Below are 19,118 nucleotides of genomic sequence, written 5' to 3'. Positions count from 1 at the left end.
TATAACACCACTGTACTGTATGACAACTGCACAGTAGGTTTTGGGTGAGGTCTTCTTCATCAGCACAATTGCCTACTGCATAACCAGACTTAATGTTCTAGGGCCATCCATCTGTCTTACTGTTGTAAATGATACTACATGAGTGGTTTTAATGGTAATGGATCTGATGGCGAAGTATCTGGGGCTCTTACTAATGAAGTGTCTGAACTCCTATCTGATGGAGGTTGTACAGTCATACAGGATACAGACCTCTAACGAATTACTCCAGGGTCTTCACCTGCTAAGGTAGCCTAAAGATGAGTGATAATAGTGCAATTACAATCTAATTGCAACCCATGAGTGTAAGCTGATTTGCTACATTACCCATTGCAATATGATTGATCCTAGTCTTATGAATGGCTGTAATTATTCAGCAATTAAACTGATTTGAACTGAGAAATCAGCTAACGGAATGCATCATTGCCTGTGAAAAATTCAGCAAAAGTGTGATTTTTATCAATTCACAATATGGATACGAGAATTCCTCGACCTGAAAATTTAAAGACCTAAGTAGGTATCTGCCGCTTTAACATGGTTGATAAAAAAGGCTATCGATGCAGATGTATCTCAGGTAGCCTCCAGCTACAAGCCAAGTCCGCATCATTTAAAAAGTAGACCACCAGGCCACAACTAGCCTACTGTACTTACTTTTCAGCGCTGTGATTAACGTGTTTCCGTCTTTTATAAGTTCTTTGATGAATTTATTTGTCCGGTCCAACTCTATTTCGTGGCATTTCAGACGTTCTCTGAAATCAGGGCTATCCAGAAAAGAATCGCTGAACTCCAATGTAGGGAGCCCCATTGTGAACTAAAGAAGTTCAATGCCCCTAACTTGCACAGTAGCCAACGTAATTAATGTTTCGAGAAAGAGAACATTAAGGACTTCCGTTACAAATAAATGGCAGTTTTCATTGTGCGATGTCGCCCCTGATATTCGAAGTTAAAGTTTGAAACTTGTCCTCCCCTTTCCTCAAACTTCCGACGTGTGATCAGTCCTGAAGCAACGTTCTTCGGTATGGCGTACATTTTAAATGACTAGTGATTGTCTGACTCCTGCTGGTTAGTTTAGGATGTGTAGGTTAATAGAGTTGGTAGGCTCAGAGGGTTGGCAGGTCACCTTATCTTTTTTCAAATTACCAAGAACAGACGCATTGAATCGCAATAATCACCTAAACAAATGATAAAAACCTCAAAATCCAATGACTCATAAAAATCTGAAGATTGTGTAAGACTATAGTCTATATAATGTATATATACATTAATCCTGAAACGTACAAACCATAGTGTATAAAACGTTTAGAAATATTACTTTTTGCCACATACAGACACACAAGAAGATCTCTTCTGTTCTTCCTTGAGCCAGCATATGAAATAGACCAACTAACTTCAGCAGTAAGCTTTAAGTCCCAGACAGCTTACCAACATAGTTTATTTCAGATATTTGACAAAATATCGTTAAAAACAAAGACGTATTTTTTTAAGACAGACACAAGACAGTAAGCATTGTGGCAGGCATTATATGTAATTATGCATTCTGAAAGATCATGCTGGAACTAATGAGGGTGTGGGGATGCTGAGCTCTGAATTAATACCTTGGTAAATGGCAGTAATTAGACTTGAGCCTAATTGGAGCCAAAGGAATCAGTCACATACAGTACATGGAAGAAAGAAGGATAATGATGATGATGTCAAACTTCAAATGAGCATTTAGTTGGCACAGACTGGAATTCCTGTCTTAAAATAGGCCCTGTTGCAATGAGCATCCTGTCCCTGTCTCTTTTGAAGTCTGTGTGTGAACTTACACTTTGTCAAGTTGAAAGACTACATGGCAGGCCTGAACATTTTGGTGTTCTGGCAAGGGAGATCATGCAAGAAAGACAGCTATATAGACCGTTTGTCATCACCATGGATGCAGGCTAACATGAGCTAAGAATGTTTGGAGCCACATTTTCTTCCCTGAAGTACAATGACAGGCTAGAACAAAGCTTTTCTGACCATGTGAAGTGTGAATACAGTCCTTTTCATGCACCCATACTAGATCAGATTCTAATCTCCAAATCACCAAGCAACAAAGAATGGTCTGACGATAAAGTAATTTCCAACAAAGACAGCACTGAGTAGCACAATAACATTGTGTTTTGCTTGAAGGGGAATTCAGCAGGAAATTAGTATTTTTAAAGAACAACATAAGCAGAAGCTTTAGCATGGCAAATTTCAGTCTAGAATGACTCCCTGCCATGGCTTTCAAGGCTATTCTGTTTAATTAGGATGATGCCCAATTCAGAAACATTAACAACCTCTAGCCCTCTCTCATTTGCACACTTCCTAACACCTTGAAAGACAAGAATACTCCTCAAAGTCATTTTAGCCATACAAGTGTCTACACAGGCACCTGTAAGTACTCCCCCCCCCTGCCTCACACACACACAAACACACACATATACACAGAGACACAAATACAGAGATAAACATAGCCTTCCACACTATCAGTCTCAGTCACAGTGCATTACACCAGGGAACTCTGCCCCTGCCTAATGGAGAATGAGTAGTTCAAACGGAAGAAGGCTTAGTTTTCACAAGAGGCTTCGCAAGCCGACTGCTGCTGTTGGATATCAATAAGCCATGCAGAAAATGCATCGATTAGCTTTCTGATGCGGGTGGGTCATCTGTGAGTAAAGCTTCTTAGAATTTTTATTTAATTGTATTTTCTTCCACATCGGCTTATTATTGTATAGCACTGCATCATGTAACAAAAAGCCTTGCCAAAATTAATGGTTTGCACACAAATGTGGTTACCTTCTCTTGGTTCCTTTTGCAGCAGCCACAAGGGAACATTTTGTCTCATCAATGTAATGAGCTAAGAAATGTGATGCATTAGTGGAAACACCCTGGCCCAGATTTAATTGCTGTGTGTAGTTTTGTGGCAATAGAATGAGATACAAAAAACTGTGGTGATTGGTGAAAACTAGAGGAAGAGGGAATCCACTACATTTTCAGTTTAAAAATTATTAACAAAAAACAGGGTGGTCTGTCAACAGGGTAGAATTGAATCTTACATACTGTACATATCCTCAAGATTTGTGAGGTGACCAAACCAGCATGGTAGTCCTCATGTAGGTCAACTGTTGACATACTGTAATGCAAGCAATGTTACTGTGTCTACTGGTAACAGTGATATTGAATGACAGTCAGGGCTTTATAAATCAGGCTTCTTATTGTTGAAGTGATTGCTTGTTAATGCTGGGTTTTGTTTCTCCCTCTATAGTTGACAATGACCGCAATGAAATGCCCTCCCTCTATTTAAATCAAGTGTTAAGGTAATTGCACAATTTCCGGCAGGCCTTCAGAACTGTCAAGCACAAGACATGTCTCCATTTTTTTCTCTCTGGACCATGATTAATGACCCTAATTGAGATTCATTTCTTATCAATTAGATGGTGGCATTTACTACCAGAGGAGACCCTCCTCATTCTCTTTTGTTTACGTCCCGCCTGAGAGCAATCTGCCAAGGTGGCTTCTACTGTAGACTCTCATTTGTGCCTCCCATGTCCAGATGTACTGTGAAAGGTTTCGCCTGATTACCTTTCCTCCACACAAAGCAGCTCTGCTGAAGCATGAGAGAGGCCAGTGGCTGCATCAAATTTATGAATTGCTGTTTTTCTTTGCATGGCCAGGATGGGATGTGTGTGGTCAGCAAGGTACTTTAGCATGCCACTGGCACACATTAATTTACTGTGGTGTCAGGGAAGATGAAAAAGATGCCTCATATGGAGGAAGGGAATGAATTCAGGTGAAGCCAATGCTAAACTTCCCTCAAATCCCTTAGTCTGGACAAACAGTAGTGTCTGAGATCAGCCCTGCGATGCTGCTGTATGTTTCAGCATGTGAACACAGACCTTTGCTCTGACAAATCCTCTCAGCAGAGTTAAAAGAGTTGTTCACAGAAACAAAGCTGTTTTAGTTTCCGTGCCCCTGACCTTTATGGAGAGGGACTTGTCTTGTTAGGACCTCAGGCACAAAGGCTGCTTCAGGTGATGAATTACAAAGACAGTCTCGCCAGCTTGGTAAGCAAACCTTGTGTGTACTCTGTTGGGATTTTTCCTTTAATTTGGACCTATGGAGATTCAGGGGGCTTTCTTCCACCCTCATCCATCCTTTGCCCCTGTCGGGACAGATAAACTGTCCTGCTGTGACCAGTAGGGCTACATGTAGCCATTAGATATCTTCTAATGGCTACACACCAGTGTGATATTTCAGCACATCAGCAATCATTACATAAACTGAAAGCGAAAACGGCTGCAAATCCCAAATCATGGTGCAGAGCAGAGTGCTGAAGGGATTTGGGAGCTCTGCATGGGACGCCTTTGTTCTTGCATTAAGACCAGATAGAAGACTCGGGTTACCTCTTCTGACAGCTGCTTTTGATATCTATTTCTTCGAATGAATCACAAAATCACAATGAAGCCACAGAAATTCTGTGTGAGTTGAAGGGTGTGTATTTTAACACTTTAGTGGTAACATTTGGTTTTTAGTGGAGCCGTCACATGGAACTTCCTTTGTAATCTTTGAGCAATTTTTTTGTAAAATGTGGGTTGCCCTGTTAATCTCTACAATCACCTTAATTCCAAAAAACCCTGGATGACATTGCACACAAGAAAATGACTTGGTATGTCGGATCGAATCCGTCAAGTAATCTGAGAGTCCCATTGCAAGTGCAGGATCCTGGCCGTCTGCCGTTTCCTCTCCATTGAAAACAACAGATTGCGTGTAACATTGAAGTCTGCTATCGAATCCGTGCTTGCTGCTCCCACCATCTGGACTGAGCAGTTCAGATCAGCCACCCATTTGACTGTTTTGTGTGACAACAATGCTGAATTCACTCCTGGGGTGGAATAACTCTTCTTGGTTTATCATAGGAGACTAATGTCAAAGTCAGCTAATAGGTCCAATGTTGGTCCATGCAACATGGACCGGCGCCTGGCAGATTTTGACAGCGGTCAAGTTGTGCTGGGGGCGGGGTCGTCTTGGGTTCATAGTACTCATATAGGGTGAAGGGTGCAGGGAGGATCATTCATTGTGGTTAAGCCGATGATGTGCGTAATGTGGCCCTCTGAAAGGAAAACATTTTAGTGTTGTCATTTACTCGCACAAGATCAGGTCCAGACAGACGCCTTGAACAGGAACCCTTATCCAGGCCCTGTCCATGTGGTCTGAATCTGGTATTTTGTAAGGTACAGTTAAGCATTCAATCATAAAGGCATAAAGGAAGATATGTTTTTGTTTCTTATGTGCAAAGAAAATAATACAGTATCTGTACATACTGTCCAGCATCAAACTATGCACATCAAGAGAGCTTTCACCAATGCAGCATACTTTATGTAGACCCAGGGAAATACACACAGTCATTGGGCAGTGAGACTAAAATCCTTGAGTCACAGTAGGTTTTTTCCTAGAGCAATGGGATATTTATTTATTTCATTCCATGCAGGTGACTTCTTTCGAGTTCTTTAATAAAACAGCATTATCCATGCCAGCTGCATTAGCATTCACTCAGCATTGCAGAGGTCTGGAGAGAGGGCCTTGATAAGATTAAATGGCATTAGGAGTTTTCACCAGAATAGGGAGAATTACACAGGTCCTGTGTCTGTACAGACTGCACCTCAGGGAATGTTTTTGAATTCTAAGTTTGCGCTTTTCAAAACTTTTTCAATCATTACTTCCCTCATGGTCAGATTTATAGTCTATTCGTTTTATGTCATTGTGAGAGCTTGGCCTTGAATGTATATTTTCTCTGCTGGCTGTGAGAGAGGCAGGGAGATTCAATTGAGCATTGCATGTGAGGAAGCAGAAATCAAGCAAACAACATTCAACATCAGCTTTCCGGAAAGCACTTAGCATAACATCATAAATAAGAGTTTATGGATACAGAAGTACTAGAACTGTTTGATATTACACTGGTCCTCAATAAAGTCCCTGCTGAATACAAATTGTAAAGTGCATGACTGTGTGTCTTGGCCACAAAATTGTTAGTTTAAATTCCATGCAACGTGCTGACAATGTCCAGATTATGTAAACATAGATTTTGCATCTGACAAAGCAAATGACATATTCAAATTCATAACATCCATTAAATATACAGGTAAGTGTTACCAAAATAGCAACATTGTTAATCTGCCACAGCAGAGGTGAAGTAAAACGGAAGTTAGCACTTTTCAGTTTTACAAGGCAATTATATGTCTCTACAGGTGGTGATTGACCGACAGCAGAATTGTGAGCTCTAGATGGCTTTACTTTTAAGATAGGGAAATTGAGTCTTTGTGTGTGATGACAAAGACAGCCAAAAATAAACCAACGTGGCAGCAAGTTAGATAGCTGGCTTTCAATCATCTGAAGAATGTGTCAAAATAAAATCACTATATCAGAGTATAAAGCATGTGCTACTGTTTGGTTACCATGTGTTGACATGGACCACTGCATGATTAACATTGACTTCCTCTACTGTAACCATATACATACAGTTACAGCAGCATGATGGTGCAGTAGACAAAAAATGAGCACGGAGGAGAGGTAGATCCGTGCTGGCAAGGTCTCAGTGATTGATTATGTTTTACTGGGAAGGCATGATATATTCCTCCACCACTGTCCCCCCACAATGTTTAGCGTCTCGAATGGGATCATGCCTCACCATTTCCATAAAAGATTGTTGTGAAAATTGCTACCTCTTTTTTTGATCCGCTATCTACAAAAATATATTCATATGATATTTCCATTACCAGTGATGGTCCATGTGATGCACATAAAATAAAATAAAATAGAGATGGGGTTGCAACTGCACACTTTTGGTTCCTTTTCTGAATATCATGATACACTCATGAAAAGCATTGAGCAAGCCCAATGTGATAGTATGGCCATGGCACATTTCTGTCTCTAATGTCAACACTGACTATTGTATAGCTGTCCTCCATCTCTTGACCACCAGTGTCCTTACCAGACAGAGGTCTGGGGAATAAGCAACAGTGTGAACACAGCAGCTGACAGGGCCTCAATAATTCAAGGTCATGGCATTTACCATGCAAAGACAAAAGGCTTATCTAACTACTTTTCTCTTGCCTTCCATCACCATTGATGCCAGACAAAGCCAGTGAGTGGCAGGTCCTACTTAAAGATTTATGCTGATCAACAAGACACGGTTTAAATCACTAACCTTGCCGTGGCTGTTATGTCAGGCTTCATGGCCCTGTGAGGACAAGTCATGCCCAAATTAACTGAAACAGTGAAGGAAATCATACTTAACTACTTTATTTCCTAATGCCATTAGACTTGTGATTACGATGACAAAACACATTGAAAGGAAACTAAGAATCATACAGAGTAGCTTCTCTGTTAGTAAAAGGATGTGGTTTTTCCACTACAAAGACTTCCCTAGAGAATGGAGGCTGCCATTCTTTGCTCCCAAAAAATAATTGAAGACAAATTCAACATCCAGCCCAGCCGATTTCAAAGCTTCCATTCTGTGAGTTTCAGGTGTTTAAGGGGGCTGTTGCTGTGTTGATGTCTGGATAGCTTGTACTGTATGTTGTCACATGTGTATTACTGGATACATTTCTGTCAGGTCTGAAACTGTTCATTCCACAACCACTTAAAGATTCTGCTCTGTACCCAAAATAGATTTTTATGCGTGTTATATCTCGGAATCTGTACCTTTAAGATGTTTCTTTCACAATTATCAAACAATTTCTCTCTAATATTTGCCTCTAAAAAGTGTTAAAAGCATTGCCGTGGTGCAGTGAGAACATGAAAGTTACAGGATCATCAATGAGCCACAATGGGGAATCTTGTCCTTCCAAACCAACAGGCTTCTACAGTGTATGTGGGTGGGAAATCTGACTTTAATACCATGTCTTTTCTTTTTGGCGTAAAACAGACATCCAATTTAGCACAACGTCTTTACAGCAGGAATAGTATTGGGCATTACTTGCCACCCCTTTCACTCAAATGGAAAACTGCATCATGCTGTTTTTCAGAAATACTCCCTGCTGAGTCTGGGCTCAGATACATGCGTAAGCAAACAGCTGCATTATGGTCAATATTAAATGTATTTGTTCAAATTGTATTAATACAGATATCCAAGCAAGAAAGTTAACTTGCATGTGACATATTTGTGGTGTAAAACCGTAGCCAGTAACAATCAGAATCATATGTACAGTACACTGCAAATGCTTTTATGTGTTCTTGATCAGATCATTTTTGTTCATCCATCATGATGCAGATTAACAGAAGCATGGTTTGTTCCAGTACACAGCTATTGACCTGTTAGACCACTGGGATGGAACGGAACGGAAAATAACCAAGCATGTAAAAAAAGGTTATTGTTACAAATATTAAATCAATAATTCAATAAATAATTCGCAAAAAATATCTAAAGACTGAGTTGATGTGTCAAGCTGTCCTTACCTTGTTTGCATATCAAAACTACTGTTAGTGTCTGACACTGAAGCCTTAAGAAAACACAGTCAGCAGTTGAGCAGAGTTTTCCTTGAACTGTGTCCACTTGAGAACAGTCAGACCAAGTTTACATTCCATTGTTTGAAAAATGATTGAACTGAGTCTTGTATGTTATTGTTTAAATGTCTACAAAGACAGTCTTTGTTTACAAATGTCAAACCGAGATTAGCTACATAAGTCATGCTGGCTACATGGAGACTCTAGCTATCATAGTCAGTTGCTGTGATAGGAAACATACTGCTGCGCAATGTGAAACCCATAGAAAACCTCTAAAGATAATCCACCATTGGCATATGAGTACAAAAGGATCTACTAAGAACTCATATTATGCAGTGTGCCAGTTCTTCCATAATTTATCCACATGTTCTCACAGGATTGAGAGTGTTGCAAATCAATAACAATTCCCCAAACTAAACATATCACCCAATGTGTTATTTTTACTGTTCTCTAATTTTTGGAAACATCATTCACAGGTTTATACATTTAATATCAGGACAAATAAACAGGTACTTACTTTTTCATTGTTTTGCAATCTGATTAATCTGTATACAACATACAATAAATACTTCAATAAATCAAGACACACATTCCACCAAAGGTCCTGACTCCTGACTGTGAGAGATGTGCATGCTACAATATTTGGCTAAGACTGGCTCCTTATATTGTATGTATCCTAATTCTCACCTGTGTGAGTACCTTCTTGATTTTTGAGACTTGTCCATTAAGCTTTCCTCTCTTGTATTCTCATGTTTCCTATCTTGCTTTCCACCACTCAAAGCAAGACCATTTAGAATTCTTGATTTGTCACCATGACAACCTGTAGCGGGAGTCCTACAGAGTGAACCTTGATGTCTAGTCCTGATCCCTTCAGTTCAGCACACTGCCATCTGAGACTCGAGTCAACTACTGCTGGTGCAGACCTGAAATTCCATACTGTAGAAATCTATTTACCCTTTACAGTAGGTAACTGCATGTATTGTGTTCATAATCAATTCTTCATATCCACTGTCCCACTGTCTTACAAGCTGACAAATTGACACAGACATTGCAGATAGTTGTACCTTCTGTACTAGATGTTGGACCCTCATACAGCTGCACAAATAAATATGGACTTATCATAGGCGAATAACACCAACAATTAGCATTTAAATCACAGATTTTGGATTTTCTTAAACTGTTATCCATAATATCCTCTAGAAGCATGGCTCGCTTCAAACAGTTTATACAATAAAAAGATACATTGCCATTAAAGCATGAGGATAGACCATACATCATTGATAAATACAACAAATAGAAAACAAATGTACACATCTGTTCTGCAATTTTACTGCATGCTCCATTTAATCTTCACTTACAAATATAATATAAACAGTCTTAGGCATGCAAATAAAGACAATTATAAATGATATAAAGACAATACCAAAATGTCCGACATTCAAAGTTATGGGGCTTTACCTTTCCCTCCATTCTGTCTAACATCACTTAACTTTTAATTCCCAAAGACGAGAAGAGTAATAAATATGTCTTCATGTCTTATAGTGTCTGAGTGACTGTATGGATAACATATCTCCTTCAGGTATGTGTCAAAAGGTCAGACATTACTAATTCATCATGCAAGTAAAAAAAGGTTAAACTCTTGTCTCTTCAATACAAAGGGAAGTGTTTCTCTAATCATCCAATAATACTAAGCCTGGGTGTTCAACCTACACCTCATTAAATCTGAATTGGATTCTCTTTTGGTAGCCTGTGGTGCAGATCTGTATTCACCTCGGGTGATAAAACTCAACTAGCTGCCAATTAAGGGAAAACATTCTTGAGCATTGCACATTTAAATGCACCACCATCTGAGCAGACATGCCCAATCATATCTCATTCGCTCTCAATGATTTTGTTACTCTGCAGTGAAAAAGCATTTCTTTTGTATTTATCTTTCATCTAAAAGTCTTGATTTGATTTGTAGGTTTGTCTGAGCTCTGCTTGGAAGTTATATTGTATGTTTGCCATAATGAGGTGCAGAAATACACTATGAAGCTACAGTATTTCAGAAGACTTTGGAATAGAACATCAGAATCAGCTTATTTCGGCAAGTAAGTTTGCACAAACAAGGAATTTACTATGGCAGGATGGGGCATACTGTAAACACGTAAGAATTTTAAATACAGTATAACATGTTTGAAATATAAAGTATCTATCTAAACATTTACAGTAATCCACAGTCCTTGTGTCAGTATGAAATGAGTATTAAACTAAACGGTCACAGCCTTGAGCAAAGCGTATTGACTGAATTCATTGACTAATTGCAAGAAGTCAGTGGGGACCATTGTCTTATCTAGTGCAACACTATAGACGTTTCAGGTCCTGAGGAGATTTGAAGTCAACACTGACATGGCCTACTGTACTATTGGCAGGCTGCAGGGCAGCCTGGCTGTGACTGAGCAAACGATTGATTGAACATTCAACCATAGGCAGCTATTCTGGGATTTGCACTGTAGGTTGTGCGATGACCATTATTAAATTGAGGTCTTTAGAGGCCCACATGGATTTTCAGAACATTGAAACACAAATTAGATATGTTATACAACAGTATTCTTTGTATGCTCTGTATTTGCTGAATAAAGCCTGCAACAACATATTTAGTCAACAACATATATAAACACATGGCTGTAAATGTAATACAAGAGCTACAATACCCAAACTTGACCTTGACAGCTTTGTATTTTCTATTATTAGCAGACGCACCGCCAATAGATGGTGATAGATTGTGGTAGACAGTGTTAATAGATTTCTTGAATGGGAGGCTTAGAGGATAAGCCTCTTCTTTCTCTCTTGATAGACACATCTTACCTTTAGAAATTTTGTAGAAATAGGATTGGCCATTCATTGTACGTGTTAACTACACACCAGCTTTGCAACAGTCATTATGTTTGGGCTGATCCGTTTGCTTTTACTGCCTTATCCAGCACAACTCCAAGGTCCTCCCGGCAGTCTAAATGTAAATTTCAAAAGGAACATACAAGTTGGTCTGTTAGAGTGACCCCTTACAGTTGCTTTTCCTCAAAAATGCCTGTATGTCTCCTAAAATGATTGCAGTCCACTGACAGGTAGCCTGGAAGATAAGGAGGCAACACATGGTTTTAACTTTATTTCCTCAGTAATCAGGGTCAGTGGTAGAGCAGACATCAACAGGGGCAGAGTGGGTTCAAGTATATTGACAGTCACTCAACATTTTGCTGAAAAAGTTATTGAGGGATGGAAGGAAGTCTGGTCTTGTCTATTGTTTCATCACAAGATTTCACACTGCAATTGCATGGACTGATCCAGGGTTTACTGTAGTCTGCCACCCAGGGAATCCTCAAATCAGGCAATTTGTCAACTCCATGAAGAGTTCCCCTCGATAGTAAAGTAGGTAATGAAGCTGAAGAAGGCCAAACCAATGAACTGGTGCTCCACACACCAAGGCGTCGGACGGAGGATATGTCCAGCAATGACCTTTTTCTGCTTTCATTTAAAAAGGTAGGGATTACGTAAGATCTTTGCCATGACAGGCAGTTAAATCCCAGAAATATGCAGTGGTGATAACACGCTAATGAGTATTTATTTTCACCCATAACTAAAAGTGATGAATAAAACATAGAAATAATCTCAAGATTGAAGTGTTGTATCAAACAACTGCATAGGGTATTGGCAATGTTGACAGTATGGGAATACATTCAATTTGGGTGAATTTGGTAAATTTTGTAGGTGACCTTGTATTTAGACTGAAAGACATTTTGAATAATTCAAAAGATGCTTTATAATCTTCCGAACAGACTGGACAAAAGGAAGAATACAATTTTTGAGTAATGGCTACCTTCATCTTCTTTGGCTTATCACTGGAGATTAAACAGGAGTCAAATTTCTTCAGTCACTTGGTTATTGTCATAAGAAAACCAAATATTTATGCCAACAGTAAACAGATGGTCCGTTATTATTAGCGTTGGAGGAAGTTCCTGAAATTCACACAGCAGCCATTTGCTACACTGATCACTCTACGGTCAATTTGCATAGGAAATGTAAGAAAAAGTGCCCTGCTGGGATTTCTAATTAGAGAAGGGTATTCAAGAATAAATCTTAAAAGACAAAGACAAATTCAGTTGTTTAAATTAGTGCCCCTTGTGGTTTCCTTTTTTTCCCCCTCAGCAAAAAAACGATGTTTTCGATTGTGGTCCCACAAAATCTACCACAACAGACAAGGCCATGCACAGAAAAGTCTTAGACACAGAACAGATTACTGATTTATGAAAAGTAGCATAGTCTGTCCAGTAGAATAACTTGGTTCAAGTAGCGTAGCTCGTCACCTCTTCATGTCAAAAACATTTTGTGCCCAGTGACTTTCCTACAGGTTCCTCTCTAATCCCCTCCACGGTTGGACTTCAGAAGAATATGACTGTCTCTATTCCTGCTCATTTTCCTGCATTCACTGCTGAGAGGGAGCCACAGGCTGAAATCCTCCACTGCATGGAAACCTTGACACAAAAAATAATAGCTGTCATGTATAAATGCATTTCCTTTAACTTTTTAAAGTAACCATCTTTTTTAAGATACCTCCAATTTCTTTAAATTTTGAAAGATGCAGGACATTTTGAATCCTGAGAAGTTTTTAATTAGACGTGCCATTTTGAATGGCTGCGGATCTTAAAGCTATACATGTACAATAGGTCTATCAGGCATACATTTATGTCCTGGAAATAATTAATGGCAGACAATTAATTAAAACGTATTGAGAGAAAATCGCTTGCAAAATTCAATTAGAGTAGATTACAGTACAATTACACTGTTTTCAATACATGCAGCGAGAGGGTTATATTATACTCAAACCTAAGAACACAGAGCATTCACACTGTACATGTGGACTCACACACATTTACATATGCACACTCAAACATAAACACGTACATACGCCCACTCCCCAACACATGCAAACAGTACACACACATACACACCTTAGACTGTCTTCAAATCAGCCAATGTTGTCTCAGTTTCAGCATATCAGAATATTTTCAAAGTTAACTTAAAAAACTGAGGAGAAATACCGGTAGTTAATTTAAAATCCCCTTTTCTCAAAATCTCTTTGTGACATTAACCTAGAGGGAGTTTGTATTTTAATTGCTGACACCATAGCTCCTGGCTCTCTGAACCAAATAGGTCCCCTTGCAGGGTACATAATCCATTATCATAAATCAGATGCACCAACAAAGACAGGTGCTGCATGAATAATTAAAGGTCGCTACATTAGCACTTCTGTGGAGGTATGTGTCGGAACCAACGTCATTGAGCAGAGTAAAAGCACAACAAAAAACGACACTCCATGAGTCTGACTCCATCTGTCTAATGGTCTTTTTCTGACAGAGATGATGTATTGGTCCTAAAAAGGAATTTACGAAAAAAAAGCATTATCCCAAAACAAAGAGGTCTAACATCTATGCTGTATTTACGGAGATAGACGGCTTGAAGCCACATTTGTCCCCAGTCTTGCAATGTTTCTGGTGGTTGAGTTGGTAACCTTGCCTGAACTTGTGAAGGGATAGCCAGGTTATCAGGCCCTGTGATGAGGAGTCCAGGGAGCTGGAGGCAGGGTGGGATTCACTTTCCTACTCGAGGAGAGAGGTCTGCTCAGGCAAAGCACAGGCACAGGGACTAGTCCTGGGGTTACAGATTGCCATTCTTACATTAATTACACTTGAAGCAAATTCATTTGGATTTCTGCCCAGTGGGAGATAAGGCCTGTCTGCTGACAAGATGAGGAAGGAGCCTAAAAGGAAGGAGAAATACCTTGGGTGGATGCTGTCCCGTTTAACTTTGCTGCAGCACTTTTACATTATAGGGAGTTTTACAGACTCCTGTGGCTCATCCACGGAAACCAATTCCTTTCCTATTATGTTAAGCACATGGGGAATGGCCACAAGGAGCTGAGCTGTTCCCCTTTACCACATTTGAATAGTAGAAATGATGTAGGAACAAACATATAGAATTTATTGTACATGATGTAAAGACAGATGAAAAATAAGGTTCTTCAAATTGAGTTTGTGCGGTTTGGATTGACTCTATAGCTTATGTAATGTGAAATTGCATCACATGGACATGTCTTTACAGAATAATAACCAGACCACAGCCAAATACTAAAAAAAATACATCACATTTATTTGTACTGACACCATGAGTCATCACAGAGTCATCATCTTTGTCTAATGTGTTTGGGCACTACAGGTGAGCCCCTGTCTTCCACCTCCTCTACATCCACCAGTCCACATGGCACCAAGCACTGCTTTTTGCTACCAGGACAACAAAAACTTTGACGTAGCTGACACACACCACTGTTTTTCTCTAAAGGTAACACAATGTACAAAAAGCAAGTCTGGAAATAGTAATATCCTCAGTACTATAAAAAACTTTTTTCCCTTCATGTGTGAATAAGAAAAACAATGCACTTATCTCTACTGAGCTGTTGCTGGGTTGCTTGTTAGGCAGCCAAGGGGTAAATTGATGCAGATAAGTAATGAAAAGAAGCAGCCCGGCTGATCCCTGTATTACAGCCACAGCAGCTTTCGGGGAATTGTTCACGGTCTGTGAAGCCCCAGAGCTGCAGGAGCCGTCTGGAAGTAGTTAGATGCCAGTCAATAGGAAAACGCCCCATAAAGTTAATGTAAATGATAAAACAAGTCTTTCCACACAATGTACACTACAGTACAACACTACAGTGATGTTGGAAAGAATGGCAAAAAAAAAGTCAAAAGTTCAGGCTCAACAAGAACAGGAAACAAAAGAGTTGAGGTGTTATCTGAGACCGTCCTTTACTGGCAGAAGCAGTACCCCCTCAGCTGATCCCAGGCCCCAGGCCCTGTGGGACAGGTAAGGCCAAAGCAAGCAGACAGTCTGGGGGATGGAGGAGAAGAAGGCGGCTGGGTCCCACAAGGGAGATGAGGGTGGCTTGGAGGCTTCACTAAGAAGCTGAAGGCACCAGAGGAACCAGGAGCAGAACCGTCCACATCAGGCCCAGTGGCAGGCCACTGTGCAACGAGCACTGGCCACTTTTGGCTCGGACACCTGAAAAAAGGGTATAAACATTCAAAATGCTATTATTACTTCTTATCTGTATAACCATGGTTCTCTGAAATCAAACAATCTAATGAGTATTCGACAACAGGAATTGTAATACTTGGTGACAATGTACTAACAATGTAATCACTGATTCTTACTTACTTTTGGGGACCCTCCATATTCAATAAATAAAACACTGACTTAACTAACAGATAAAATAATGTTTATAATAATTTGACCCAATTGTTTATGATTCAATAATGTGATAACACAGGTTTTGGCAGCCAAAACGTATTATGTTATTCTCTCACAATGATTTTACATCATGAGACATTAATCCAATATGATTTTGGATTATATATATGTACCGGCTCAAATGTATTTTTCCCCAAATAGCTAATTTGGCATTTTGTGCAAAATGGTGTTTCAGCTTTTGTTTGTCTTGTTCTTTGAAACGTAATTGCCTGTGCAGCAGTAAAGGTATGTTTGTGTGTGGGTGGTAATTAAAACAGTATTAGGAAACAAAAAACTTGGCTCACACAAGAGCAGTTACTCAATTAGCGTTCCAAGAAAATCTACAAAAGAGAAACCGAATAAAGCAGATGGTGTTCAGGAAGACAGGGAAACAGACTTTGTAGAGGGACCAAAGCCTCGTCTCTGTACCTTACCAGAGGAGGTGAGCACTCGGACTTGGGAGCTGGCTGCCCCCTCGCCACCCTCACTAACTGCCCGCACCTCCATGATATAGGTGCCACCCTCTGGCAATGAGAGCACCACGGAGGGGTTGATGGTCCTGGTCACCTGATGGTGTCCTCTTCCTTCTTGGCTTAGTAGGACCTGAATGACACACACAGCCTGTCTGTTGATTCAACTGGTCATTCTGCCAGAGCTAATAATACAGTGGCATATGGCTGTCCCGAGGTCACTGGCTTCCAACATACTGCTAGATCACTGAGGGTGTTGGCAATGCTTTTTGATCCTCTGCCTCTGAATTTTTGAATTTGAATGCTGGTGAGGGAGATTACCGTGTATCCAATGACAGCAGACTCATTGTCCTTTGATCTGACTGGGTCCCAGCTCAAAGACACATTATTGCCCTCTTGAATCCACATGAGGTTGGTAGGAGGTTGAACTGGAGCTGAGGAGAAAGACGGAGAGAGCAAAAGAGGTAGAGGCGTGGGGTTCCGTCAGATTCAGATGCATACGTACAAGAACTCAATAAAACCAGATTTCCTATATTTTCATTCACTTCTCTATTTTTGCTCATTAAAAAATACCGTAGATGATCCAATGTGCAACATTCAGAAGACATATAGAAGGACGTATTGTATGTCTCTTTGTTATGCAACAGTGCTGCACTCACGATCTTTCCTGGTATTGGCTGTGATAGCACTGCTGGCAGGGCCCTGGCCGATGCTGTTGAAGCCTTTCACTGTGATGGAATACACGCTGTTGCCATCCAGTCCTGTCAGCACCATGGAGGTCTCATTTCCTAAAGTCTTCCTCCTCTTTCCTGACTCCTCCTGTTCCTTGTCCTTCCAGTAGCACACCTACCAAACAAGCAATAAGTACAAATACATTTGAATCCCCAAACACTCATTGACACACGTTCATCTGCACACACACACACGCACACACACACACACACACACACACACACACACAGTACACATACTTCATATCCTTGTGGTCTTCCAGGACCAGGATTGGGCGGTTTCCAAGTGACCTTAATTTCCGATGAAGAAATGCTGGAAGCCTTCATGTCAGATGGGGCCTCTCTTGGCTCTGTGAAAGAGAACAGTGAACTTTACCAACCCCACTGAAACATGTGGTGCTGCTTCTAAGCTGCTGAGGAGCTATTTCGTCAGAGCTAGGGGTGTGAATGAATCATTCCAAATATGATGTCTGATTATAAGATCACTGGACCAAGTTGTATTATATAACACAGGCAGTCAATTAGATTTACAGACCCATTTCTTGATCCTCTTAATTGAGCAGGTCGTGACTCTTGTACTTTACATGTAACCCTTTCAGAAGGACTCACCCCCTTCAGCAGAGTAGACGGTGACCACCCCGCTGAAGGGTCCATCTCCCTTGTTGTTGTACACCCCCACCTTCACTTCAAAGGGGGTTAGGGGAGGGAAGGTCTCGTCTCTATACTTGTAAGTTGTGGAATCTGCAGATGTCACCATTTTCTCCTTCCAACCTCGCGTCCCGTTGGCTCGGAATGCCACAATGTACCCAAAGCCTTCACCATTTTGGAATTCTTCAGACACAGGCTGGAAGCAAGGAATCAGAAAAAGAACAGAAATGTTAGCCATGATTTTTTTTTGATTTAGTAACATAAAATACAGCTGTAACTGCTGAATTTATTCTCTTTTTATGACAGATATCAACATTATACATCATTGGCCTCAATCATGATTTACTAAATGATACTCCCTTAAAGAAATAATGTTTCTGGATCAGAGTAACACGGTAAACCAAACATGCTGTACATAATGCTTTGGCTGATATAAGAAGGTTGGAACTAAACATAGCACATACATCCTCAGAGAGCTGCACTCAAACCCTCCCACCCACAGAAACATTAATTGTGTTCTTTTCATGTGAGACCAATATATTCAACAGGAACAGTATTTGTTTTTCACTGGTATATGAACATAGCAGACACTGGTAATTGTGACTCTTGTCTGTTGGCAGACAACAACTTGTCATCAGGTAATCAGGGGCTAAGGGGGAAGGATAGCTTTCTAATGGTACTTGGCTGAAAGGTATCAGTGTTAAGCACAAGCACATTGGCATTAAACTTCTGTAATGGAAAGGCATATCATTAACATATTTCTATTTTGGAAAACCTCTTTTGTGAGAGCGATGTGTGCAATAACATGTTGAAAAGAAAGGAATAATATCAAAATGTCAATAAGTCCCAGATGAATTCTTCTGTCTTTCAGCTGTAATGAAATAAATCACTTGTAAATGTCATGCTCTTTGGTAGCAAGCATGAACACTTCAGTTAATTGGGATCACTAGATTCACGTAACATTTGCAAAGACACCTTTGATGGAATGTTAAATCTACTGTATACAGTATTTCCCATAAGCTTGGGATCTCGCAGTCTGATTGGGGGTTACTACAAAATATATTTCTACAAAACAAAGATTTTTCATACATACAGATGGAGTCAAATGCATTGTTTTCTTCTTTTTAGTTTCATGTTCTTTGTACGTACAATAATGCAGGATGTAAAACTGCAGCGATAAGTCATTCATTGAAAATGATCAACAATCTGTTACTGTCATAGAGATTATACCATAGAATGCTGTCAAAAAGTACTGAAAATTCCTTCCTCCTTACTGATCTAAATAATAGAAAAAACACACCAATGTATCTGGTCCAAAACGTAAAACAAAAAACGCTTCACTGCAAACATTCCGCTTGGATGATAGTAATAACAAACTCCATCTGCTCCAATGTTCGTTTGAGAGTTGATGTAG

The 19,118-nt window shown here is 40.0% G+C and overlaps 2 protein-coding genes across 8 annotated transcripts in view; both read right to left on the bottom strand.

The window, feature by feature from the left end:
• arhgap42b (Rho GTPase activating protein 42b) overlaps positions 1-1,063 on the bottom strand; it is a 36,766-nt gene extending 35,703 nt beyond the window's left edge. For 4 of the 7 annotated variants that reach the window (XM_084673963.1, XM_084673964.1, XM_084673968.1 and 1 more), the window contains exon 1: positions 688-1,062. In XM_084673963.1, the coding sequence (XP_084530089.1) occupies positions 688-841 (154 nt within the window). In that variant the 5' untranslated portion in view covers positions 842-1,062. Of the gene's footprint in view, positions 1-687 lie in introns of all 7 variants that reach the window. The other 3 variants (XM_084673965.1, XM_084673966.1, XM_084673967.1) reach the window with 2 other exon arrangements.
• A 13,637-nt stretch (positions 1,064-14,700) lies between these two features.
• cntn5 (contactin 5) overlaps positions 14,701-19,118 on the bottom strand; it is a 66,434-nt gene continuing 62,016 nt past the window's right edge. Inside the window, exons 19-24 of the mRNA XM_084674375.1 lie at positions 17,666-17,900; positions 17,297-17,406; positions 16,985-17,171; positions 16,647-16,759; positions 16,290-16,458; positions 14,701-15,627 (exon numbers count right to left, since the gene is read on the bottom strand). Coding sequence (XP_084530501.1) covers positions 15,524-15,627; positions 16,290-16,458; positions 16,647-16,759; positions 16,985-17,171; positions 17,297-17,406; positions 17,666-17,900 — 918 coding nt within the window. The 3' untranslated portion in view covers positions 14,701-15,523. The remainder of the gene's footprint in view (positions 15,628-16,289; positions 16,459-16,646; positions 16,760-16,984; positions 17,172-17,296; positions 17,407-17,665; positions 17,901-19,118) is intronic.

This window comes from Hypomesus nipponensis, chromosome 15 (genome assembly GCF_054491055.1).
Source record: "Hypomesus nipponensis isolate SF chromosome 15, ASM5449105v1, whole genome shotgun sequence".
Taxonomy (NCBI): Eukaryota; Metazoa; Chordata; class Actinopteri; order Osmeriformes; family Osmeridae; genus Hypomesus; species Hypomesus nipponensis.
This window is presented reverse-complemented; position numbering and strand designations above follow the sequence as displayed.